General features: G+C 49.8%; 1 protein-coding gene across 4 annotated transcripts in view; it reads left to right on the top strand.

Annotated features, from left to right (window-relative positions):
- LOC146871121 (26S proteasome non-ATPase regulatory subunit 11) overlaps positions 1-27598 on the top strand; it is a 922247-nt gene that overhangs the window by 211063 nt on the left and 683586 nt on the right. For 3 of the 4 annotated variants that reach the window (XR_014980477.1, XM_085650288.1, XM_085650290.1), the window contains exon 6: positions 23123-23317. The exons of the other annotated variant lie outside the window; for it this stretch is intronic. Coding sequence is in view for 2 of the 3 variants with exons in the window: in XM_085650288.1 (XP_085506414.1) it covers positions 23123-23317 (195 nt within the window). In the remaining variant the exon portion in view is untranslated. The remainder of the gene's footprint in view (positions 1-23122; positions 23318-27598) is intronic. 4 annotated transcript variants of the gene reach the window in all.

Here is a 27598-nt window from a genome sequence, read left to right as displayed (position 1 = left end):
TGGTTTCGGTGGGGATCCACCGGAAGATCTTGCGTAGCATGCGTAGGATGTTAAAGCATGATGCGGAGACGGCGTTGACTTGTCTGGTCATGGAGAGGGAGGAGTCCAGGACGAAGCCCAGGTTGCGTGCGTGGTCTGTTGGTTTGGGTGCGCTGCCAAGGGCTGGGGGCCACTAGGAGTCGTCCCAGGCGGAGGGTGATGATCCCAGGATGAGGACTTCCGTCTTATCTGAGTTCAGTTTCAGGCGGCTGTTCGTCATCCACTCAGCTACGTCTTTCATCCCTTCGTGTAGGTTGGTTCTGGCGGTGGTGGGGTCGTTGGTGAGGGAGAGGATCAGCTGGGTGTCGTCGGCGATGATGTTGAGGTTGTGTTGGCGTGCGAGGGGGCTCATGTAGACGTTGAAGAGGGTGGGGCTGAGTGATGATCCTTGTGGTACGCCGCAGATGACTTCGGTGGCCTCGGATCTGAATGGGGGTAGGCGGACTCTGTGTTCTTCTGGCGAGGAAGGAGATGATCCATTCCAGTGCCTTCTCCTGGATACCGATGTTGTTGAGGCGCTGCACTAGGGTGCGGTGGCAGACCGTGTCGAACGCCGCGGAGAGGTCCAGGAGGATGAGGGCCGTTGTTTCCCCGTTGTCGAGCAAAGTTCGGATGTCGTCGGTGGCTGCGATGAGGGCTGTCTCGGTGCTGTGGTTGGCACGGAAGCCGAACTGCGAGTGGTCGAGGGATCCGTTCGTCTCGAGGAAGGCGCCAGTTGTCTGACGGTTTTCTCAATGACTTTGGCCGGAAAAGGAAGGAGCGAGATGGGGCGGTAGTTTTTGAGGTCGGTAGGGTCCGCTGATGGTTTCTTCAGTAGGGCGCGGAGTTCGGCGTGCTTCCAGCTCTCTGGGAAGGTGGCGGTGTCGAAGGAGGCGTTGATGATGTCCCGCAGGTGGGGTGCGATGACGGAGTCGGCTTTGTTGAAGATGTGGTGAGGGCAGGGGTCGGTTGGAGATCCTGAGTGGATGGAGTTCATCGTGCGGATGGTGTCTTAGGTGTTGACTGGGGTCCAGGCGCGGAGGGTGGTGGTGGGGGGCGTTGTTCCGGTCGTAGGGTGCGTTGGCTGTGTGCTGAAACTGTTGTGTATGTCTGCGATCTTGCTGTGGAAGAACGAGGCAAGCGAGTTGCAGAGGTCTTGCGAGGGCGTGATGTCGTTGTTTCCGGCGCTGGGGTTCGAGAGCTCTTTGACTATGTTGAAGAGTTCCTTGCTGTTGCGGGCGTTGTTGTCCAGTCGTTCCTTGAATGCGGATTTCTTGGTGGCGTGGATCAGCTGGTGATGTCTTAGAGTGGCGAGCTTTAGGGTGGTCATGTTGTCTGTAGTTGGGTCTCTGCGCCAGGCTTTCTCGAGGGCCCGGCAGTTCTTCTTGGAGCTCTTGAGTTCGTCGATAAACCAAGATGCTTTCTTGGTGCCGGGTCTGGCGGGGGGGGGGTCTTCAGTGGAGCGAGGTCGTCTGCGCAGTTGCTTATCCATTTCGTGAGGTTGTTGGCGGCTTGGTTGGGGTTCGCTGATCTGGTGGGGGGGTTCTGGCTCAGGGATGTGGTGAGCTGGTCGGCAGTGATCTTGTTCCAGCTTCTGCTGGGGACCAGTTGCGGGTGGTGGTGAGTCGTGGTCCTTCTGAAGCTGAAGTGGACGCAGCTGTGGTCTGTCCAGTGGAGTCCGGTGGCGTGGCTGAAGGTGATGTCCTTGCTGGAGGAGAAGACTGGGTCGAGCGTGTGGCCGGCGTAGTGGGTGGGGGTGGTCACCAGTTGCTTGAGTCCGAGGTTGGCGAGGTTGTCCAGCAGGGTGGTGGTGTTGCGGTCGTTGTTGTTCTCCAGGTGGAAGTTGAGGTCCCCGAGGAGGTTGTAGTCAGCGGAGGGGAGGGCGTGCAGGCTGATGAAGTCGGCGATGTCTTCGCTGAATTGTGTGCGAGGTCCCGGGGGTCTGTAGATGAGGGTGCCTCTGAGGGTGGTCTTGGGGTCGGTGTGGATCTGGAAGTGCAGGTGTTCGGCGGCTGTGAGGGTGTCTTTGGAGTTGGTCGTGATGCGGATGGTGTTCTTGTGGACGATGGCGATGCCTCCTCCATTCTGGTTGGCGCGGTCCCTCCGGGTGATCTTGTATCCGTCCGGGATGGCGATGGCGATGTCGGGTGCTGAGGAGGCGTTCATCCAGGTTTCCGTGAGGAAGGCGACGTCTGGGCATGTGGCGTCGAGCAGGTTCCAGAGTTCTACTGCGTGCCTGTGGACGGAGCGGGTGTTGAGCAGGATGCACTTCAGGTGCTTCAGGTGGTTGCTGTTGGTGCTTGGCTTGGTGGGTGCGGTACGGTTCCGGATGCAGGAGAAGTTGCAGGATTGGCAGGTGAAGGGTCCGTGGGTGCGTCTTGGGGTGGCTCTGCAGCAGCCGGGGCTCAGGCCCGTGTTGAGTGCAATGAGAGTGGCGGCGTTGTAAGTCTTGCGGGTGGGCTGGCATCTGCGGGGGCCAGGGGGTCGGGCGCGGGCCAGGCGCGGACGGGCGCAGACGGGCTTGCCTTAGGCGCGCCTTCGGCATACCAGCGGCGCGCCCGCTGCGCGCCCTCCATATGAGTGGGAGAGGGAGGGAGGGAGGAGCAGCTGGGAGGTGGGAGCGGGGCGGCTAATAGGGTGCGAGGGGGCGGAGCTATGGGACGCGGCAGCCAATAGGGTGCGAGGGGGGCGGAGCTACGGGACACGGCGGCGGGAAACGGGCGGCGAGGGGGAGACGCGGGGAAAGACAGAAGAAAAAAGGGACACAATCTGGGCACCAAAGGAGAGGGGGACAATCAAGGCAGCAAAATACACAGGTACAGTGGGGGAGAATCACTCACTCGTGGGTACAGAAGAGAAGGAGGGCACAGTCACTCTAACGCAGGCAGACACAATGCAGCAGCGGTCAGTGGTCAAACAGGGGGCTGCGTGGCGGTGAGGGGAGCGACCTGCCTGGTAAACAGGGTCAGAGGTCGCTCTCTCTACCGCTGCGCGGCATCCATATGAGTGGGAGAGGGAGGGAGGAGCAGCTGGGAGGTGGGAGCGGGGCGGCCAATAGGGTGCGCGGGGGCGGAGCTATGGGACGCGGCGGCCAATAGGGTGCGAGGGGGGCGGAGCTACAGGACGCAACGGCGGGAAACGGGCGGCGAGGGGGAGACGCGGGGAAAGACAGAAGACAAAAGGGACACAATCTGGGCACCAAAGGAGAGGGGGACAATCAAGGCAGCAAAATACACAGGTACAGTGGGGGAGAATCACTCACTCGTGGGTACAGAAGAGGAGGAGGGCACAGTCACTCTAACGCAGGCAGACACAATGCAGCAGCGGTCAGTGGTCACACAGGGGGCTGCGTGGCGGTGGGGGGAGCGACCTGCCTGGTAAACAAAGACCGTACTGCTAGCGCTGAAGACCTTCCAGAAAAAACTGTACAACCAAAGGGTGTTGATACAACGGGACAATGCTACAACTATGTTCTACATAAACAAGCGGGGAGGGACACAATCGTTCCCCCTGTCCAACCTGGCACAGGACATTTGGAGATGGGCCATCACGCTCAAAATAGACCTGCTGGCCATACACCTACCGGGGAAGGACAATGTGGACTGGCTCAGCAGGCAGACTTCAGCATCCCACGAGTGGGAACTCAATGGGCAGGAAATGCAAAAACTATTCAAGAGGTGGGGCACACAGACAATAGACCTGTTTGCAACACACCTGAATGCAAAATGCCAAAACTTCGCATCCAGACAACCAGGAAAACTATCCCAGGGGAATGCCCTATGGATAAGTTGGTCAAGAACATTTGCCTACGCTTTTCCACCGATACCACTGATACACAGGGTACTCAACAAGTGCAGGACCGGCAACATGACGCTGATCCTAGTGGCACCACTGTGGGCAAGACAGACATGGTACTCGCAAATAGTGGAAATGGCACAGGGGCCACCACACAAGTTCACCAAAAGAAAAGACTTACACTCCATGCAGAACGGAGAAGTTCTACACCCAGAGCCAGAGAGCCTCTGCCTAGCGGCATGGCTCCTGAAGACCTAGAGTTCGCACACCTTAAGCTACCTCAAAGCACTATGTGAGTGCTCCGGGAGGCAAGGAGACCGACCACACGGAAATGCAATGGGGAAAAATGGAAGAGGTTCACACTGTGGTGCAGACAAAAAATAAACTGCAAAATAAGTTGACAAGGGAATCAACGGTGCTTAGATACCTCATGCATCTACTAAAAGCCAAACTATGTTCGTCTTCGCTAAGAGTCCACCTAGCGGCGATTGTGGCCTACACACGAGGGGAGACGGGAGAAAGCTTCTTTACGTCACGAGTAGTAAAGAGATTCCTGGAAGGGGCAAAAAGGATAGCGCCACCAAAGAGTATTCTGCCGCCAGCATGGAACCTCAACATAGTCCTGACGGAACTTATGAAGGCGCCCTTTGAGCCCATCCACAAGGCCTCACTACAAATGCTGACAATGAAAACAGCCTTTCTGGTAGCAATAACCTCGCTGCGCAGAGTGAGCGAACTGCAAGCGTTAACGCTGCAAGAGCCCTACATCCAAATACACAAGGACCGAGTCGTAATGAGGACTGACCCACACTTCATGCCTAAGGTCGTGTCAGCATTCCATATGAACCAAACTATACAAATACCTAGTTTCTTTCAAAACCCAGCCACAAGCGCAGAGAGGGCACTACACACTAAAGACGCTAGAAGAGCGGTGATGCACTAAATCGAGAGAACAAAGGAGCATAGGAAAACCAAACAGTTTTTGTGTCCTTCGCAACCAGCTCCCTGGGTAGACCAGTAACAAAAAGCACCATCGCGCGATGGATCGCACTAACGATACAATTCTGCCACAGACTGGCAGGGCAAGAGCTAACGGAGGGGGCATGGGCCCACTCCACAAGAAAGAAGGGAGCAATGATTGCCTTTCTGGCAAACACACCCATTCAAGACATATGCCTGGCGGCAACATGGGCTTCAGTGCATACGTTCACTAAGCACTACTGCGTGGATATACAAATGAACAAGAAGCACTAGTAGGGCAAAGGGTGCTTCAACATATATTCAACGATCAACGCTCATCTTCCACCCAGCCGCCACAAAGATGACAAACCGCTACAAAGTCTATGCACAGCATAGTGAATCCAGAAAGATTCACGCTGCAAAACGAATAGTTTCTTGTCGGTGTAGTTTTGCAGCTTGAAGATCTTTCTGGATTCACTAGCGAACCCACCCACCTCTGCCAGAAAGATGAGGCAGGTAGAAGGACAGAGTTAAAGAACAAAAGAACACTGAAAGTGGATACATTGAAAAAGAAAATACTAAAGAACGCCTAGGGTTAAAAAAAAAAAAAGGGAAAAAAGAACCCGAAGATGGCGCCCCAAGGTGGGACTTCCGTCGTCACGAGAAGTACACCAAATGGTGGGACGTCGACGCCCACCTGGGCTACAAAAAAAAAGACTACGATTCCGGACCCAACCACCAGACCGCGGACTAATGCACAGCATAGTGAATCCAGAAAGATCTTCGAGCTGCAAAACTACACCGACAGGTAAAATTATTCGTTACCTCGCAACTTGAAAGGAATATCTGTATTCTAATTATCAGAAACAGATGCCGAAGGGGCTGAGTCGAACATTTCTGCATTTTGAAAATAGAATATGCTTGGTGAAATAAGACTTGAAGTAGATTGACTTTTTCTAGGAATTCAGCTGTTTGGTGTACCCGAAAACTTTATTTTTTTTAAGAAAAAGTAATATTTTCTTCAGGCCGCGCAATAAAAATGTTAATAGAATCGATTGAAAATGTAACGTTCAGATCCCACCCTGAATACTATTTAAAGGCCCTAAGTTTACAGCGGTGGTGTTATTAGTGCATTGCAAGAAAATTTAATAAATGCAAAATGTTGGTAGTCTTTGTGTGTGGTATCAAATGACCTTACAACCGCCCAGTGTCCCCATAGAATGCGACACCTTAAACCATTATTGCTTTGAAGACATCAGCGCTCTGCATAATGAGTTCTTGGCGCTCAGACTTAGTGTTAAAACTACAAGTCTCAGTAGGCAGCATTATGGCTTCAAGGCCATAACCGGCAATGGGACTCACGCCGACATGCGGGCTCATGGCAGCTGTGAACCTTTCAACTTGTAGTGCCACCTTCCACATTTACTGACCCCATTTTGGAAAGCGGCACAACTTTGAATGAAAGTGCATGTGTGAGAAAGTGGCTCTGTATATACTGTTCCTTAATAGGTACAGGCTGTACAGAGTCCACAGTCCCCCAGGGTTTGACAGAGGTTAAAGTTGGGTATAACCTTACTCTCTGAAGTGGTAGCTTGGTCGAGCAGTAAGGCAGTACCAGAGGACAGTGTAAAGCATTTGTTGTACACACTCAGTCAGCAAATGGTTTCACACACTCAATAACTGAACTCTAGGCCAATGGTTTATATATAAAAAAATATATGCTTGTTTTATTTTAGAACCAACACTTGGAGTTAAAATATACTTTCTCAACAGTAGATGTTTCATATAAATATTTTTGCAATATGCAATAGATTTTAGTAAACAGTTACAATAGGTTGCAGTAGGCAACTCTATTTTTAGACACAACAATACATTGAGCTCAATGGTAAATTAAAGTTATTTGCAACAGATTACTTTTTAATTACTTTTGGAATTCCAGGACTGGATCCTAGATTCAGTCCTGGGTCAGTTCTCAGAATCAAGTGATGAAAGTCGACTTAAGTACTGTAATGATTTTTAACTAATATTTAGCTATTTTAAAAGTTGACACTTGAAAATGCAGGTTACAGGTACAGTATGTTCTCGCTACTTTTGTAATCCAGTACTGGGTGCCTAGACTCAGTACTGGGACCTTTATCCAAAACGGGTAAGCAATTACGTTTTCAGATATTATACGATTTTTGAAGAATATTTAAAGATTGCAGAAATCGACACTTAAAAGAAATTTCACAGAAAAAGTCAATGGTTTCCTATGGAAGAAAATTGAGTTAAGGGTAAGTACAGTTGTAGATATTTTTCAGAGTCAGTGCTGGGCACCAAGATCCAGCACTGGGAGTTCACCTAGGAACAGGTGAGTAAATTCGTTTTTGTCACTCGGCTGATTTTTGGTGAATATTTGAAGATTTGAAAAGTCCACACTTAGAAGAAATTTCAGGAAAAAGCCAGTCAATGTTACCCTAAGAGGAAAATAGAGTTTGCGGTTTAAGGGTAAGTACTCGACTGGCAGAGTTGATGTGATGGGCACAGACTCAGGAGTCTCCCAGAGTCAGGTAGGTACAGTTGGTTCACCCTCAGCGGCTCTAGGGCGGCCGGGTGCAGAGAGTTAGGCCCAATGTTATCCTATGAGGAATAAGGGGGGCCTTGTTTGGTGGCTGCTGACTGGCAAGCCACGCGGCTGTGGGAGCTGGGCTCCTGGTCACTTACTCAGGGCAAGTGGGGAAGTAGGAAGGAGTAGAGTTTTCACTGCCAGGGCCACTCGGGCGGCTGGGTGCAGAGTGCTTTTGAGCCTTCGGGCGCTCAATGGATGTCAATGGGAAATCTCCGGTTAGGAAAAAGACTGCAAGCTCGGGGACGAGGACTCTTCAGGTGCCACCATCACTTCGAGAGGTAAGTTGGGTAGTTGGAGGATAGGTAGGTACCCGGGGTTGGACACAGGGGGCCGTGGGGCACCGCGTGCAGGGGTGCCTTTAGGTGTCGGGAAATCTTACCCTCAGTTGATCGCGGTTGGGGGGGGGGGGGGGGCTGGTTCTGAGGCTGCAGGCTTCTTCAGGAATGTCGAGGGAGGTCCTTGGGTGCCGGACTCGGGGTCACAGTCGCTGTGGGGTCGTCCTCAGGGTCTTTGTTCACTCCGGCACTGGCCAGGCTCGGCTGGTGCAGAGTGTGCTGGGTTCGCGGTTCCGGGCTGCTGCCAGGGGTTAGAGATAGGTTTCGAGTAGAGCCTCTACTCATGGGCGTCCCAGGGGCTTAGAGCCAAAAGGTAGCCAGGTCCTCCGGGGTTGGTGAGGTTGCTGGCCACGAGAGATGCCGCGCTGGAGCAGGAGCAGGTTCGAGGGTCGACAGGCCGGTAGGGCTGGGGCCAAAGCAGTTGGTGTCTTCCTCTTTTTAGCAGCTGCAGGGCAGGTCTTTGTTCTTTTTGCTCTTCTTGTAGTTTCGAATCTGGAATCTGGGGAAGGAAGGTTCAGGGTGCCCCTAAATACTAGATTTAGGGGTGTTACAGGTAGGTGAAGGGCAGGGACTAATGGGTCCCCGTCCTGAGGTGGGTACACCCCCTGTCCTGCCTCTCTCCTTGGGAGGGGGGCAGTAGCCTAGTCCTGATAGGGTACGGCTCCCCATCTTCAAGATGGCGAGAGCCCGGAGATGTGCTTCACCTCGCCTCCCCCACCTGAGGGGTGGGGTTGGCAGGCTGGCACATCCTCTGTCCTTATTTGGGGTTTCCGGCCAAAGCTTCCCGCCAGAATGGGGGGTTGCAGGGGCCTGGGGAAACTCACAGAGGCGGCATGCCTTTGAAGCTTCCCCCTGCCCATCCTGGGGGAGGAGATTTGTCACCTCGCACAGGATGTGCATTGTTGCAGGACCAGGAGAGCAGGGGCTATCCTACCCAGGGGTCCAGCAACATGTCTGCTGTGTGGCAGCCTAGTAAGCCTCAGAGCAGACGTGGATTTGAAGGTTAGGTTCGAGGGGGCACCTCTAAGATGCCCTCTGGGGTGCTGGGTACATTAAATCCCGCACTGGCATCAGTGTGGGTCTAATGTGCTGAGAAGTTTGATACCAAACTTCCCAGTCTTTAGTGTTGCCATTATGGTGCTGTGGAGCTCGTGTTTGACGGGCTCCCAGCACCATGTACTCTTTAAATGACAGCACTGCACTTACAGGGCTCAGGGATGGACCTGGTCACAAAGCCCTGGGTACTTAGGGTACCATTTACCAGGGGCTGACATGTGGCCAAGGTTTGCCAATTTGGGTTTGGTTTGTTTTAGGGAAGGAACATAGGCCCTGGGCACCTGATTGGCAGGAGTCCAGGGCACACTCAGTCAAAGTACATTCAGCAATTCAGCAAAAAGTGGGGGCATACCAGGCAAGAAAGATGGCACTTTCTCACAGCATGGGCATGCTTTGCGTTCAAATAATGAATGTATAGTTCAGCCATACTCTTAACTTTCATCTTTATAGTCGCGTGTTTTCTACTTTTTACGCACTCCTGTCTTTAAATTAGGTTTTGCTAATCATCCCCATCTATAGTCTCTTCTCCATTTCCCTATATTCCTTCTTTCTGACTTAAAGATTTTCTTAAATGTATCTATATTTGAAGCGTCATGGGGGCACCGCTGTTTACCCTAAAGTAGCCCTGGTTCTAATTTATTAATAAAAATATTGTAAAAGCAGAAAGTGAGGTTTTGCCACAAATTATCAAAGTATTGCTTCAGATCACAGGTGTTCCACGCTTCTTCCATCTGAATTACATGGGTGGTCCTGTCTTGTCCTCACAGAGGAGATGGTGTATTGACAACAGGAGACGATTCTGCCCTGAAAAAGGACCCTAAAACAAATCGGACAGATTTAAAGGCACCTTAGAAAGGGTGAATAGAGTATAGCTGATATTAGAAAATGTGACCCTTAATTGTGTTAAATTGGGAAAAACACAGTGCTGAAGTGAATATGTAGCCCCTCTTGTCGTAGACAGCACGTCTGTTATTGAAGGTAATAGAAGTTAGATCAACCCCCTCCTCGCACTAAATTCTTTTTACTTTCGAGATCCTTAATAAGACCCTAGTACATTTCGACCCACCCTGCAGTCTTGTTGGAACTTTTGTTAGGATTATATCCACTGCAAGTCATATGTCATCCCACGTTGTACATTGTCTTAGACCTGTGAGGTACGCAGGCCTCTTATTTCAGGGCGGGCTTCTCAAACGAGTAGCTCGTGAGCTACTGGTAGCTATCCAGCTGCCTTTATGTAGCATTCCTGCGTGCAGTCTAGCCTACTAATTTAGAAGCTTTTGCGTAATTGATTTACCATATGTATACCAAAATTGTGTACATTTGTGACAAAAATGTATGTGTTTTCAGAACTCATTTTCTGCTGTTTGGTGAAAAATGGCTGAATTTGTTAAATGCATTTAATGTTGATATTTGGGGTGATTGTGCAGGATGGGAAAGATTTATTACTAATACACTTAGCCTTGTGCCTGGAGCATTGCAACTATGGCTGGGATAAATTACCTATGCAGAGGCTTTCTAAATTGATAAAGCCTTTTTTACATTACTGCTGGCAGTCACTCCTGATGCAGTGGGAGGATCACTGCTGGTAATCTTGCCTGGGGTGGCCACTAATGTAATCATATCTGATATGGTCCCTGTTACAACACTAATTATATTAGTACTGTGGGACACATACATAAGTAGCTCCTAGTAAAGGAAATGTTGGAGACCCCTGCTTCAGCTTGTGTGAAGTTTTTGATTAGCTTAAGCAATGTACTTTGTTTAACTATAATTGATATTGCCTTTTGAAGTACCGTTCATGCTTACAAGTTCTGACGAGAAAACATCACTGTTGGCACAATGAGAGCTCCAGTTTTAGTATTCGACATTTAATGACATTAGCTTTACTTTTGACAACCAGTGGAAACCTGTGCTCTATCTCAACCAATAGCACCCTGCAGTGAGTAGGCCCAGTTTTCCTCTTGCCTTGCAAAAGCCAAACTACGCAAATCATTTAAGCCGACATTGATCTCCAAAAGCATCATTAAAAATTACTTTGAAGCGACAGTCATGGAAATTGTGAGTGGAACTGCACCAGTGACTACTATAGGTCTCCAGGGAGTTTTTCTAGTCAAATGAGAAATAATTGAGCAATATTTGCTCACAAAGTTTCAGTGTTTAGTTAACATGTCCTAGCAGTTCTAACTTCTCCTGCACACCAGCTAGCTGTCCTCCAGACCAACATCAGCCAGAGCCTTGGTTCAATGAACTTAGGATCACAAAAGTGTGTTCGGAATATATTCACAGCAAAACACTTTGATGATTTCTTAGCATAGAACTTTATCAAAAGACCCCACTCCTGAAGGGCTGTTGAGTGGTTTCCCCTATTTTTAGGTCAAGCATTCGAGACCTCTTGATTATACTTTAGTATATATGCACTGTGATCTCTGGAGATCAGCCCTAGGACTTGTCTCCTTCCGCTTAGGAACTTTTTTTCCGTTCATCTGCCTCTATTTAACTGTCTTGATAGAAAACGACCAGCAGAGGTCAGTAAAATACCAGAATCACTTTAGCATTCTCTAGATTCCTGTCCATAGAAATTGTCTTCCAAGAGCACCTGCAGACTAATTTTTCAAAACTTTCTTTTTTTTTTTTTAGTGATAGGACCACCAAAGGCCCTGATTTTATATTAAAAGCAGAGTTTTAGACTATACCATTTCCCACTGAAAGGCAATATTATTCTCCATTTGTTTCCATACCTGGCGTGTCACGCAGTTTGGTGCTTACTTTCCCTCCATGTTAAAGAACAGTAGATGTTTCAGAACCCAGGCTAAGGTGCTGCATAGCTAAATACATATAAGGTCCCAAAGGCGAGACCTATTGCATTGCAAATGCTTGTTTTTCTAGGAGAGAAGCCTGCGCACTGTAAAATTGCTCGTAAGATTCTCTGGTGCCCATATTAAGTATGGCAGCATCTGCGAGATTTGCAGCTGCCAGCAGCCCGATAACTTTTGCTGGCAGCCATCCTTGCAGAGGTGCTGTCTGACTTTGCGGGAGTGGTGCAGGGCATTCAAAGACAATTTATTCCCTCCCATAGCTCTGCCGCTAGACCGTGCAAGTCAGCAGGCAGGTTGCCATGTCTAGTTTTTTTAGCGTTCACCTTTGTTGCATTAATGACTTTAGTATCCTGCTGTGATTAATTTGCATCACACAGATGCTGCAGAGGAATAGATTCTTAACTTTCTCAGTTGGCTTGTTTACAGTCAATTTGCCTGGGCTGGTTTGTTTTTCAAGTGTCTGGAGTGTCACAAAGTCACACTACAGCAGACTTTCAGGCAGCCTTTTGTGCGTTTTTTTGCCACAATACAGACGTTTATCTGGCACTGGTTAGAGGAAGACATAATTTTTACTCGTGGTAGCCGCTTTCATAGCGTTGGTCACAATACCGTGCATATCACATTTACCCCACTTTCGTATACTAACATTATAAATAACCTTTTATATATTTGTTGCTTTAAAAAAAAAAATAGCTAAACAATGCCATTTACAAAATAACAACTTTCAACTTTGCTACTGCGAGACCTATAGCATTGCAAATGCTTGTTTTGTTTGGCGAGAAGTCCTTTCTTCAGGCTCTTTCAGATTTCTCTCACAACTGTTTGTGACCGGAACTTTGGCGAATACCAAGGTGTCCTGTTGGGTCCCACTTTAAGTTGGGTGAGTTTTTTTCCTGAGAACCTGGTCTAAAGTCCTCTCGATAAAATTATTGAATTGGCCAATTGGCCACAATTGGATCACTATTGGTGCATGGCTTAGTGTTTTCTAGCTTCCGCCCCAATTGTTCTGTGGGGAGTTTGGGCCAAGGGCGTGACCTAATTCTTATTGGCCTGGATGAGGGGGTGACACTGGTGGGGGTCACAAAAAAAGGAATCAAAAAATGATCTGACAGGGTATAGGAATAGGAGGCATTATAATTAATTCCTCTAAGTTGGAAAAAATGGGGTATAAAAGGTGGCCTCCCGCATGAGTCGCATTGGTGATCTTTTGTTTAAGTTGATATGAGGCAAGATCTTTAGTAATGTCTGCTGCGGACACGTGTGATAGGTCATCAAAATGCAGATTGAGGTCGCCTAGCAAGATAAAATTACCAGGGGTGCTGGCAAGGCTTGCGGCCATCTCTAGTAATGTTTAACCGAATTGGCCTAATGCCCAATGGGGGCAATAGATTAGGATGCCTGTCAACGAGACCGTAGGGGTAAAACCTATTGTAAATAGGTTTTTGCAGTCTGGTAGAGGACCCTCAGATGTACGGCAGCTGAGGTGATTTTTGTAAAGAATGGCAATCCTGCCGCCTTTACCAGAGCTTCGATCTAACCTTTGAATTAAGTACCTGGGGGGTAGAGCTTGGACAATATCAGGGTCCGATCCTGGGTTGAGCCAGGTTTCTGTCAGGAACACTATTTCTGGGCATTCTTCCCTTAGCAGAATAGAAATTTCCATGCATGCTTGGGTAGCGATCTGCAGTTCAACAAGAACAGTTTGTATGACTTTAGACGGGCCTGTGAGGTTTGAGTGAGGGGAGATAGTCTGAAAGAGCAGTGCAAGCAGTGTGAGACCAGGCTGCCTGGGGCCATGGAATGGGCGCAGTGAGGCTTAGGAGCTGTGTTTAGTAGTTTCAGCTGTTTGGCATTGTAATTGTAGGAAGGTCAGGGGTGTGGAATTTAATAAAATATCTACTTGTCCATGGAGCAGGTTGCTTCATAAATCTACTTGCCCTGTAACAAAATCCACTTGTCCCTTTTGTGCCATGTAATGCGGCGACAAATTACGGCAGCAATCTCATTATATAAGAGTTCTGATATAGCCTCTCTAATTATGCCAGGGCTCGTACCATAGTAGGGTTGAATACTAGCAATCCTCTTATGTTGCTACGTTTCTGCAGGTCTACATACTGGGGCTGAAGGTAGTGGTAAGCAATAGTTCAAGGGTTGGAATGCCCTTTTGAGTCTGTGCAAACCTACTAACTTGCATGTTTTAAGGGTTTGCACCAACTCTTTTCTAATCTTTTCCCGTACTGAAAAAGGTTAGAAATTTACTCCTGACAGGGGCAGACGTAAAACTTCTTCCAGGGTTGGGAAAAAAGTGGTTGGAGGAAAAGAACTTAAAACATTCAGATTTTTACACGAGCAAATCTACACATGCACATTTGCTCATGCTAAAATGCAGTTCACAATTATTTTCTAGGAGTACTATTTCTTGGCCTACTTCTGTAAATTCTTGCGAATTCACGGAAACTGTATATATGCTCTTAATGCAAGGATATATACCATGGATGCACTTTTGGGTCTTTCTTTAGTAATTGGGCTTCTAATTAGGCCTGGCGTTAACCATGACTTTTGTGCTTAATAAAATTCTGTCTATCTTTATCGGTCTATCAGCTAGCTTCACTGTAAGTGACAGTATTCTGCTCTTTTACAAGGAGCATATTGGCACACAAAGTAATTTGAATCAGTGCCCTGAACTGCTGTGGCAATGTGTGCTTTTTGAGACCAAAAACAATTTTTGCCTTTGCCAATGCTTGTTAGAAAGGTATGGGCCCAGCAGCTCCAACACCGATTAGGTTTTACAAAAACTATGCCTAAACAAGTCCCGCATTGACAAAACCAAAAGGCTGACCACCAATTTCAGACCTACTGGCTTTGCCAATGCTTGTTCATTTGTTTCCCATAATCTCATTTAAACTGGTTACACTGCTTTTCCATTATGAATAATTTTGGGAAATACAAGCATACATCAACATGTTACTAAATGGTGCTGCAAAGATATGGTACCTAAAATCTTGAGCAAAATGGTTTTTTTCCTACTTGCATTTTTTTGTGAACATTTTATTTTGAAAGCAAAGAATCATCACTCTTGTTTTCAAGTTTCGGCAAATATTTGCATATAAGCAGAGAGCATTCTGGGAGCATTATACATAGCCTCGTATTACTAAACTTTGAAAACGTGTTTACACATTTATACTGGAACCACGGTCAGTAGTGCAGGCCGAGCTTACAACATTTACTTTTAGTGCTCACCCTAATAATAAAAGCTTTGCATTAATTAACCATAAATACAAGCTTGAACAGCATTTAACACATGGACACAAATATTACCTTAACTGCAGACATTGCCCTTTCCTGATCTGCAATGTGTTACTGTAAACTGGCAGCCAAAGGGTTTGTACTGTAGGGGGTTGGGCCTACTTGTCCCAAGGACAAAATACATATGAAAACTTGTTGCCCTTGACCCCAAACAATGTCCCGGGCATCGGGCTATAGGAATTCCACATCCCTGGAAGGTGGAATCTGACTGCATGGTTGCGCCCACTTTTTTCCTGGTGTTTGAATGGTTTTTGACTAGTCTGGCTGGGATCCTGCAATCCAGGACCCCAGCCGATCTACTTACTCCCTTAAATGACTGGTGTGCATATTAGATGCACTAGTGATTGGATACTGTGGTACCTTATGAGCCCCTAGTATACGGTACCTTGGGTACCAAGGGCATAGGTACTTCACAGGCCTATCAGGGGCTGAAGCATGTATTATACCACCCCTGTGAAGCAGACTAAATCTGACACCTCAGGCCTTCTACTGCAGCCTGGGTGAGGTAGTGTTAGCACTCCTCACAGAGGTATAGGTTCCTATATCTCACCATACACACACACACACACAAACCTATCAGTCACCCCTAAAGTAGGCCCTATCAGTCCTGAGGGCAGGGTGCTTGATTTACAATGTGAGGGGGTGCCGCTGCCTGAGCAGGGCCCCTCTGCAGCTGGCAGGGTCTATTCCCTGTGGCTGTTTGTGGATGCGGTTAAACCATATACTCTTAAATGCATTATAACCTACCGGTTAATGCTAACTTTGGAATGACTGCATCAACATGTCGTGTTTAGTGTCAAACAACTTGGAATCAAACCCCACACCAGTAACTGGTGTGGGAGTAGGATCCCACCCTTCTAGAGGGGACGACATGTACTCACTGTGGAAACACGGTAGAAATCTGAAAGAGCCCTGGCATCACAAAATGGATGCCACCAGCACAGACACTGGGCTGCCCTCCTGCTGCAGATTGAAACGCGCAGTGGAGGAGGCCCAACAATAGGCATCCTGTCACAGGGAGGTGTCACCACCTTCCAGACAGGATTTAGTGTATTGGAGCTGTGCATATGCCAGCTCAAACCGGTTCAGGGGCTACCTGCCCCTGCTCTGGCGAGAAACTGGACAAAGGGAAGTGGGTGTAACCACCAACCCCCCTGACCCTCCTAGAGGAGTGTTCATAGAGCTAGTCCCTCCCTTTCTTTTACTATAAGATAGGTACACCTTGCCATTGCAAGTTAGATAGCCCTGGATGACGCTTTACAAGAAGAATCCTGGCCCTTTGACGTTCCACTACCTTTGGAAGACGGAAGAATCTCCCTTGGAGTCAAGGAGTGACTACCCTGCTTGGCAGGCACCAAAAACTTGAATCAACGGTTGCAAACTTTCCCGCTCCCGCCGGAGTCCGAAGTCCCTGCAGCCCTGGAAGTGGATTTCCTAACTTCTCGACGGCCATTGTGAGTCCCCAGCAGAGCTGAAGCGAGTGGACCCCACGAGTGACTAGGAACTGCAATACCTGGGTACCGTGCACTATTGTCGAGTGCAACCCTTTCACGACGTTCTACGAACTTGTGCTTTGGACCACGTGTGGCCCAAGCCTCCAGCAGGATGTCCCTCGAAAATCAGAGGCCTACCTCGTCCTGAGTGACCGTGGGCTCCTGTGAAGCGAATCCTCATGAGGCTTCTTCGCGATCCCTTGCCGGCTGGCTTGTGGGTCCCCTGGAGACTTCTACATCGAACCAAAGGACTCCCCTGGTTGCTCCAGGCCTGCCCTGACTTACCCTCGCTGGGTGAGTCCCTCAGACCTTGCTGGTCTGCACCGCTGACTTTTCTGGAATTCCAGAAGACTTGCTGTTGCCAAGGCTTGTTGGCTCCCATCCGGTTGCCGACACCTCAGTAATCTGCAGACTTCGTGGGACACTCCGAATCCAGCTCCCGGTTGTCGTCGACGCCTCCTGGTCCTCGTGGTGGAAGAGTCAAAATACCCTTGATCACCTGAAATCACCCGATTTCTGTGGGCATCCATCTTCCTGGCCCCGGGTCACTGGCAATTGACTGTGGACACTGTCCCTTCTGCTTTCAGGTCTTCATCTTGAATCCAGCCTTGGATTCCACCGGACACTTCTTCAGTCTTCGCAAGCAGCAAATCTTCTTTGGCTTCCATAGAAAACAGCGACGCGACCCGACACCAAAAGACACCTATGCACCCGGCTTCCCTGGGTGAGGTAACTTGTGCACTCCGGTGCCCTAGCGTGTGTTGGCCCTCGAATTACTTACCTTGTAAGTGGTTTGCTTGTAGACTTCCCCTGCCCTGGGGTGGGTACACCCCCTATCCTGCCACTCTCCTGTGGGAGGGGGGCAGTAGCCTAGTCCTGATTGGGCAGGGCCTCCCATCTTCAGGATGGCGAGCACCCGGAGATGTGCTTCACCTCGCCTCCCCCACCTGAGGGGTGGAGTTGGCAGGCTGGCACATCCCCTGTCCTTACTTGGGGTTTCTGGCCAGTCTTCCCGCCAGAGTGGGGGTCAGAACCGGTCGGGCCAGTTTGCTGTGGCCTGGAGAAGCTCACAGAGGCGGCATGCCTTTGAAGCTTCCCCCTGCCCATCCTGGGAGAGGAGACCTAGCACCTCGCCCAGGATGTGCATTGTTGCAGGCCCAGAAGAGCGGGGCTCTCCACCCAGGGGTCCAGCAACAGGTCTGCTGTGTGGCAGCCTAGGCAGCCTCCCAGACCAGACGTGGATTGTAGGTTAGGTTTCAGGGGGCATCTCTAAGATGCCCTCTGTAGTGCTTTGTACATTAAATCCCACACTGGCATCAGTGCGGTTTTAATGTGCTGAGAGGTTTGATACCAAACTTCTCAGTCTTCAGTGTTACCATTATGGTGCTGTGGAGTTCGTGTTTGACGAGCTCTCAGCACCATGTACTCTTAAATGGCAGCACTGCACTTAGTGCCCAGGAATGGACCTGGGTACTGTAGGGGCACAGGGCTCATTCTCCTGTGCCCACACCACTGGCATAGGGCACCCAGCTAGAGGGGTGGCTGATGTATGCCAGGGCAGTGTAGGTTGTGGGCATGTCACACATGGATGTGTGCCATGTTGACTCTTTGTACCCAGACACTCAGCCTGCGAGGGCAGTGTGGTTGTGTTAGGGTAGAGGGCCTCTAAGGGTGGCGCAATAAGTGCTGCAGCCCTTAGAGGCCTTCCCTGGTCACCATGCCCTGGTTACCTAGGGTACCATTTACCAGGGGCTGACATGTGGCCAGGGTTTGCCAATTTGGGATCTTAGGTTTTAGGGAAGGAACATAGGCCCTGGGCACCTGATTGGCAGGAGTCCAGGGCACACTCAGTCAAAGTACATTCAGCAATTCAGCAAAAAGTGGGGGCATACCATGCAAGAAAGATTGCACTTTCTCAATGTGTATCCCAAGATATTGTACCGAATCATGGCACTATTCGAGGGGGAATTCACATTCCCATGGCTTCGTACTCGTGGTTAGTGGAAAAATAACGGACTTGTGCCAGTTTATGCCCAGCCCTGAGAATCTACCAAAACTGATAATTTCCCTTATGAGGGGTGTTAGGTTAACATGTGGCTCCTGGACGTAGAGGATGCTGTCATTTGCGTAGAGGGAAGCCAGGAGAGGACCGGTACGAAACGGTAGTCCTCGGTGCAAGTGGTGTTCTTGAAAATGCCTAATCAGTGGGTCCATTGCTTAGATAAACAGGAGTGGGGACAAAGGGCAGCCCTGGCGTGTCCCCCTAGACAGCCGAAAGGGTCTTGAAAGGGTGCCGTAGAAACGGAATCTCGCCATGGGGCTGCTGTAGAGTACAGCCACAGTGGCAATGAAGCCGAATGGTAAGCCCATACGTCGCATCATTTCTAGGAGGAATGGCCACTCCAAGTAGTCGAATGGTTTCTCTGCATCCAGCAATATGTTTCTGGTTGTATTCTGTGTAACACCGCGAACAGTGTGCACAGGTTTAGGGAGGTAGAGCGGTGAGGAACAAAGCCTGATTGCGCCGGGGAGATAATGTACTCCATTCGTTGAGACAGCCTATTTGCAAGCACCTTGGCCAAGATTTTGTAATCCAGATTGAGTAGGGATAGAGGGCGGTAGGAGCCATAATGTCTAGGGTCTTTGCCAGGCTTTGGGAGGAGAATTGTTACAGCCTCTCGGAGGGTGGGGGGGGGGGGGGGGGAGAAGGTATCTGCTACTCTAGTGCTTCTGCATAAACCTCGATAAGCTGCGGGGCCAAAAGATCTTTGAACTCCTTGTAAAAGTCCCCAGTGAAGTCGTCCAGCCCAGGTGCTGTGGAGCCCCGGAGGGTGTAGATGGCAAGTGTGATGTCTGCCACTGATATTGGTACCGCCATGAAGTCTTGTATGTTCTTCTCCAGATACACTAGCGCAATCTCTGCGAGGTAATCTGTTTGGGCTGCACTGTCAGACCAAGCCCTTGAAGTGTAAAGTGTGGTATATTCTACGAACTCATCCCGGATAGCGGAAGTCGTGGAAAGCGTGTCACCATTGGCGAAGTGCAAGTCAGTGATGTATGATTTGCTGTACGACGAGATTTGCTGTCTCTTCCAGGTATGCTATGTCTATCTTGTGCCGGAGTAGGTAATAAATCAACTGTCGCCGCTTGTCGTTATTGTTAAGGCCTCGACTTTCCATGACATCAGGGTGAGTGTAGAGGGGCCCTCAATATTACCTAGGTGTGACATTTGGGCTAAGTGTGTAATCAGTCCTGTCAGAACTGCAGCGAGCATCAAACATTTTTAACAATAAGCTAAAGTGCGAAAACCAACAATTGAAGTATACAATCCCCATTCCCCCCTGGCTCCCCCCCCCCACCCTGCCGCCTTCCAATCCAAAGGAAGCCAACCCTCTGTGAATAGTCGAACCTTAAATACAAAAGACCCTCTAGTTTAGCTGTTGTGGCCCAAACACAGAAACCCCCAGAAGATAAACCAACTCAACGGATACACCATGGGGGGTGGCAGCACGGGGTCGAAACAGCCATATGACGTAATCATGAAAAATGCAATAAATTTCCCTCAATTGGATACATTAAGTGTATTAAATCAAGCAAACGAGTCAACCGGTGCCAGGATTGGAAAAGAGCTCTGCACTCGCATCTGAACCTCTGTGAGGCTGATAAGAGAGGGATCCTCCCGCCACGGCCTGTGTTTCGCTGCCTGTATGTCCGGCAAAATTCCTGCGACTCCGTTGGTGTCGAACATGTGAGACCTGCTGCCCACATCTACTCTTGATCTCGCTGGGTAAAGCTTGCCATATTTCAGTCCTAGGTTTCGCAGAGTGGCCTTCACCCCATTAAATTTACGACAGGCCTCCTGGACCATTGCTGTAAAGTCTGGATAAAAGGACAGTTTCGATCCCTGCCAGTCTACATCTCCGCGTTCTCTCGCCAGTCTCAGCGTAGTGTCCCGCTCTCTGAAGTTCAGGAGGCGTGCTATTGTGGGCCTGGGGGGGGGTTACTGGGGTTAGGCCTGGGGCCCAGTGACCTGTGGGCCCTCTCTACTACGAAGCCAGGTGTGAAAGCCTCTCCGCCAAATAGGTCAGTGAGCAATCTTTGAGTAGACGCTCCGTTCGTTCTAGCCTCTTGAGGGACTGTGCAGTCCCATCCTTGATGTCCGATATGCGAGCCTCAGCCACGTCAAGTCGCCGATTGGGAGCCAAAATAAAGGAACACAAGTCTGCGAAGTTCTTGTCTAATGTATCAAAGCGGGAGTCTTGGGCCTTGAATCCTGCCCTCATTTCTTGTAGTAGGGAGGCAACCGCTGCTTCGGTGGGCGTGGTGTGTTCCATGGCGTGTGTTGTCGGCCGTTTTGGGTGGGTTCAGGGATGTGCTTTCCGCCAGTTTGTCAAATGGGAGGGTTCTCTGTTTGGGATCCCTACGTCCCATGCCGCTCCGAGGGCCTCAGGGGGCGACGCCACGCAGGCCGGCGCTGGGAGCAGCTGGCCCCGATCCCAGGTCAATCACAACGGTCAGTGTACTGTGAGCAGCTTTAGGACCTTCGTGTGATGGGCATACTCCAGTGATATACTTGCTGGGCACAGGGAGGCAACTTCGGCGAGAGTCTGCAAAATGGCGATTACCCAACTAAGAATTGGGCCTTGGGTCAGTGCAGAGGTAAGATCCGGATGTGTCCCCTCTTGCCCGCGCTTGAATAATTGTCAGGAGCAGTCCTGTTTTAGCGCAGGCATGTGGGAGATCTGTGAATTGTGGGCACCAGTTTGTTGCACATTCACATCTATAGCGCTCAGCAGTCTGTGGTGATGTGCACCTTGCGCAGGAGTAGTTGCAGGCCCCGGCGTGCATGTGACCAAATGGCAGTGTCTGGGCGGTCGTCAGCAGCCCATGGGCGAAGCACGAGGCCGACCTCCGATTTCACACAGCCAGCTCTGTGCCCCACGGGGGCGCCCCCTCGTCGAATCAACACCCAGCTGCTGCCCGCACCCCCAATCTCTGCTGCGTGTGGTCCCTATCCTCGCACACGTTAAGTATACGTTAGTGGGCTCGCGGGGCCGGGCCGACGGTCGGGCAGTCAAGCAAGGGGATGTAGGCGGGCAGGGAGGCAGGGAGCCACACCACCACGATCGCGACTCACCGCTCCGCCGACAGGCCTCCCCAGGCGCCTCCGATGTATTTCTGGGCCGCACCCGCACTTCTGCTCGCCGAGGGTGCCAGGACGCTGGAACGCAGGTTTCTCCCCGGCCGCTCACGGATCGCTGTATCTCCGGAGTTGGGGCTGAACTGCGGCCAGAGAACGATCCTCAAGGTGCAGCACCTCTTCCGCTGTCAGATGCTTCGTGCTCAGAGCATAATTGGCCGCATTTTGTTGGGGAAATCGCTGAAGGGCTGGAACGGCCACCGGAGCTTCACTAACAAGCGGCCATCTTAGCCGCCGGCTTGGCATCCACACACAGACGCGTTCATTTTTGTTAGGCACGGGGAGATTAAGTGATTTGCCCAGAATCCTAGGATGTTGAGCGTTGTTGCCGAGACTCAAACCCGGTTCCCCAGCTTTGACGTCGACCGCGCTCTAGCCGTAAGGCTACATCATCTTTACATTTTCATAGACATAGGTTCACTGATAACAGTATACAGCGTACAAACAATGTGTAGAAAATCCATCACCTACTGTATTGATTTGTTTAGATAGTTTTAAAATATTTGTTTCCACCACACTTGAGATTTACCCCAAATTTTGCTTCATTTGGTCTTTTCTAATCCTGAAATATTGGCACAGTTCATTTACAGACATTTACATTTTAAACATTGTACAGCCTTCCTCAAGTACTTCCCCAGAGCAAGCATGGTTGTCACATAAATCCTCTCACTTTGAAGTCAGAGAAAGAAAAGTAAACACCAAGCTCTCTGGTAGACCGAGCCAGAGGTTTGACCTCTGTCTTTGAATGCACAGCAAATGTGACTAGATAAGAACAAGATTCAAAGACCTGTTGACAAAAATCGACCACTGGTGGAGGAATACAATAAATGGGGTTTGGGCAAGGGAAGGGACTAACCTGAGCTGGACACCCTAAAACCAATACATCCAGCAAATAGAAAGCAAGCAAATGTGAGTTACAAGCCACAAAGTCAATGGTAAATAACAGGTGAAATGTATTCCCAGGGAAGCTTTCCGAATGTCCCCAAGATGATAGCAAACTAGAAGCTGTGCTGTCTGGTAGGTTTAAACATAAAGTGAGATTGTTCTCAAGTCTATGAGCAGTGTAAGGGTGGAGCATATAATGCAAAAAATAAATGGGTGGTCCATACAAAAGTGAAACAATGAGTTTGATAGCTGCAAGTACATTGTATTCCATTAAGAGGATGCATGGGCTCTGTGGAAACCAGAATTTTCAGCAAGGCATGTTTCATATGGTATAATTGAGCTCTGGTGAAATATTTAGGGGGCAGTCAATGTGAAACTCTAATTAAATCCTCGTTCTAGAGATTGGTTGTCTCGTATAATTTATTTTCTTAATATATGATGCAAGAAAAGGAGGATGGATTACAATGACTTAGCACTTGTTGGCGTGGTGTAACAGTTTTCTGATCATCTTCTGATTGAAATACATAGGCATTGTGGACTAGTAACTGTTGACTCTGAAATGTATGTCTGGGCTTGGCTTTTTTGTGCCTCATGATAAATGTGGTCTGACTTCATTATTGGAACCACCCCTCACCCCCTTTCTCGTTTAGGTTCTCAGCTTCTGCGGGAGCTGAAGAAGATGGACGATAAGGCCCTGCTGGTGGAAGTGCAGCTTCTAGAGAGTAAGACGTATCATGCCCTGAGCAATCTGCCAAAAGCAAGAGCCGCCTTAACATCTGCAAGAACCACCGCCAATGCCATCTACTGCCCGCCCAAACTTCAGGCAGCACTTGACATGCAGTCAGGTATGCATCTGCCAATTTATAGTGAAAATGGCAACTGCGCATTCAAGCATGAAGTGCCGGTCAACATAATTAGTTCAGTCACCTGCTTATTCACGGTCACAAATTACCACTTAATTTGTGTCTGAAGTCCCTATACATAGTCTTTCATGCCCACTGCTAGCCCATATCAAGCAATTGTTAGTGCCCACTAATGCTTTACGTACCCCTCAATATTGTACGCCAGCTGAATCAGATGGTGAATGTTCACTGCCCACAGACAGCTGGTATGATGCCTTTGAACCCAAGCTTCCATTCTGAACATTTTAGTACAGTTTTTCCCCACTTTCAGTGGGGAATCACATTACCAGCAAAGCAGAATCTAAAAATATACATGTTACCTTGATTGAAAGAATCAATCGATCATAGCATTTGTAGAGCGCACTACTTACCCGTGAGGGTCTCAAGGTGCTGGGTGGTGGGGAATGCTGCTACTGCTCAAAGCCTGGTCTTGAGGAGTCTACTGAAGGTCAGCAGGTCTTGGGTCTGCTGTAGGGGGAGGGTGTTTCAGATCTTGGCGGCGAAGTGGGAGAACGGTCTGCTGCCGGAAGTCGCTCTTAGGATGCGGGGGACTGTGGTGAGGTCGGCGGAGCTGGCGGGTGGGGATGTAGAAGCTGAGTTGTCTGAGGTACGCTGGTCCGGTGTTGTGGAGTGCCTTGTGTGCATGGGTGAGGAGCTTGAAGGTTATCCTCTTGTTGATGGGGAGCCAGTGCAGGTCTCTCGTGGGATGTGATGTGGCGAGGGATGTCGAGGATCAGGCGTGCAGAGGCGTTCTGGATGCGTTGAAGCAGTTTCAGGAGTTTGGCCGAGGCTCCTGCATAGAGGGCGTTTCCGTAGCCCAGCCTGCTGCTGACTAGGGCGTGGGTGACCGGTTTTCTCGTTTCGGTGGGGATCCATTTGTAGATCTTGCGGAGGGTGTTGAAGCAGGAGGAAGAGACGGCGTTGACCTGCTTAGTCATGGAGAGGGTCGAGTCGAGGATGACCCCTAGGTTGCGTGCGTGGTCAGTGGGTGTTGGAGCTGTTACCAGTGCGGTCGGCCACCAGGAGTCGTCGAAGGGGTGGATCAGAGGATGAGGACCTCCATCTTGTCAGAGTTCAGCTTCAGTCGGCTGTTCCTCATCCATTCGGCGACGGCCTTCATTCCTTTGTGAGGGTTGGTTTTGGCGGTGTGGGGGTCTTTGGTGAGGGAGAGTATCAGCTGGGTGTCATCGGCGTAAAAGATGTTGAGGTCGTGCAGGTGGGCGAGCGGTGCCATGTAGATGTTAAACAGCGTTGGGCTGAAGGATGAGCCCTGGGGTACGCCGCAGAATATCTCGGTGGCTTCGGAGCGGAAGGGGGGGAAGGCGGACGCTCTGTGTTCTGCCAGAGAGGAAGGATGTGGTCCTGTCCAGGGCCTGCTTTTGGATCCCGGCGTCGTGGAGGTGTGTTAGAAGTGTGCGGTGGCAGACCGTGTCGAAAGCGGCTGACGGGTCCAGGAGGATGAGGACCGCGGTTTCTCCGTTGCCTAGCAGGGTCATCGGTGGTGGCGATGAGAACAGTTTCGGTGCTGTGGTTGCTGCGGAACCCGGACTGTGACGGGTCCAGGATGCTGTTCTCCTCGAGGTAGCGGGTCAGTTGTTTGTTGACTGTCTTCTCGATGACCTTCGCCGGGAACGGGAGCAGGGAGATGGGCCGGAAGTTCTTGAGGTCCTTGGGGTCCGCCTTGGGTTTCTTGAGTATGGCGTTGATCTCGGCGTGCTTCCAGCTCTCCGGGAAGGTTGCTGTCTCGAAGGAGATGTTGATGGTTTTCCGGAGATGGGGTGCAATGGCGGTGCTGGCTTGGTTGAAGATGTGGGCAAGGGTCTGACTGAGATCCGGAGTGGATGGTGTTCATGATCTTGATGGTGTCGTCGTCATTGATGGTCCAGGAGAGCAGGCGGTGGGGGCGGAAAAGAACAAGGAATGCAAGAGGTAGAAACATCCAAACTCAAAGTTGGTGTTTTACAATTTTCTGAACCAGTGATAGTTGAGGTGTATGTGATGTCTATTGAAGAGTAGTTAAATTCCCTAAGTGCAAAATTAATTAGCTGTTAATTTCAGGGATATCTTTGCACTCCTTAATGTAGATGGGGACATTTAACTCATTGAATGGGAGGAGCATTCCTTTGTCAATGTATTTTCCAATTTGTTTTTAGTTTAACACAATTTCTGTGCTCTGGTTCTGAAATTCTGGGACTTTAAAGATTTCAGAATGTGTTTGCTAAAGCTCGCGTTTGTAGGACTGTCTTAATTAGGACTGTGCCTCAGTCTGATCTTAGTGCCTTTTTTTAACGCATGTTCGTTAAGATGAGACCGGAGGCAATCATTACACTGAGGGTTGCCACCCTGTCCGCTTTTGGCCCCGCCCACCGGGATTCGATCTTTACTTGCGGCGGGAGACAGTCTCTTAATTAGCCGCTAAGCACTTTTTCGTATTACCACGTTTGCCTTCAACAATGGCTGACGCGCTTTTAATTTCTCTGTTCTCGGCTTGTTTACTACAGTAGACAACACCCCTCTCCTCCTCACCCCCACTAGCACTCGTGGGGCAATGGCGTGCGTTTTACTTTAGTAGACAACACCCTTCTCGAACCCCTAACCCCCCAGCACTCGCAGGACAGTGGCATGTTATTTATATGCACAATCCGTGATTGGATGTGTCCATGTCCTCCAATTCAGCGGTGCGACTTTTGCCTATACTTGTGGAGTGTGCACTTTACTATCTGGGGATGGTTGTCACTGACGCGTACTGGTACAACCAGGATATTGACCGGCACCCTCCGGAGTAACAGTGAGCACGAGAGTTTTGAGAGAGGTTGCTGACGCTAAATGGAACAGTCTGGATGAGCCCCTCCTGAGGAACTAAGAATCAATAGTGTTAAGGATGGGCTCCCATACAAAATCCAAGCAGACCCCACTGCCAGCAGAGTAACAGTGAGTGCTAAAGTATCATGGCCGGGTACTTCTAATTAGAGACGTGAGGCACCTTAAGAGCCAGTGAATGCTAGAGCCGTGGACTGGTTAACTGTGAGCAGCCTGACACTCGCAGAGTAACGGGGAACTCTAAAGTATCTGGAAGATTGTTCCGGACGGCCAGGAGAGGGCACCACAGGCCAGCCACCATTAGCAGGACACGCATGGAGGGTGTTTTTGGAGAGGACACAATGGGGCACTCACCAGCAGTTACTAACGTGAATCCTGTTGTCTGCCTAACCTCTGACAGTCTCTACCCTTGCCCAGTTTGAAGGGACGTGCACCAGGGTAATAGGGGTGACTTTGCGGTTACTGTGCCAGTAAGGGGAGAGTAACGAGGGACAAGCTCGAGCTGTCTGGTGTTTAGCCTGGTCAGGAACCAGGGTATCTAGAAGAGAGAGCGTGTTATTAGTACTGGAGCCCCCAGTCACCTGAGAGGGCTCCTCATGGCAGAGTACCCGCCAAGCCACAGTGACACTTGACGCCGGTAGAGTTTGAGACCGGAGCAAGCGCCGTGGAGTAACCAGACACCGCAGTGGGATAAGTGTTAGCACACGCTGCTGAGATTTGCAGTCTGTCAGCTGGACGGTGGTGCTATCCGTGCAGCGCCCACCCCTCTGCTGTAACACAAGCCCCCCCCCCCCCCTGCCCTCCTCTTCTTTCCAGTTCACGTTCACACCATCCCTCTCTTCTACAACACCTGGGTTTACCTCCCTTACTCTTGCATACCCTTCCTTCCTAATGCATCCATTCCCCCTCTGTGAGCATCTGCGGGATTAACATCAGAAAGCCACTTTGCATACCGATGAACTGCTGAGGCATGGCTCTGAAACCGGTTTGTCACACGGAGCGCTTTATTTCCTTTTTATTTAATGCATTTTTATGAAGCGTGGACTTTACCCGAAGGTGTCAGAGCCCTGTACAATAGAACCTGTTACGTTACATGAGAGAGATGTTGCAAAATAGAACGTTACAAAAAAAGCAGGACATTTTCCATGCTTAGATAGCTCGCCCAGGCCTGCTTTTACTTTGCATTCTGGGATGTGAAGTTCCGGTGTTATGATGACATTCACAGGACTAAGCATCGCTGAATGCAAAGAAAAATACCTGCACGGGCTGTGCTACTTGCGCACGTAGCTGGGCAACGTCAGAGTTCTGCATAAACGGGGTTTTGAAAGGGGGGGATTGCTACTGCTACGTTCAGTTGGAGAAATGTGTCGGTAACTCACGTCTACCAAGCGGTGGCCCGTGACC

This window comes from Triturus cristatus, chromosome 1_1 (assembly GCF_964204655.1).
Source record: "Triturus cristatus chromosome 1_1, aTriCri1.1, whole genome shotgun sequence".
Taxonomy (NCBI): Eukaryota; Metazoa; Chordata; class Amphibia; order Caudata; family Salamandridae; genus Triturus; species Triturus cristatus.
Note: the sequence above shows the minus strand (reverse complement) of the source record. Positions and strands in the feature narration are given on the sequence as shown.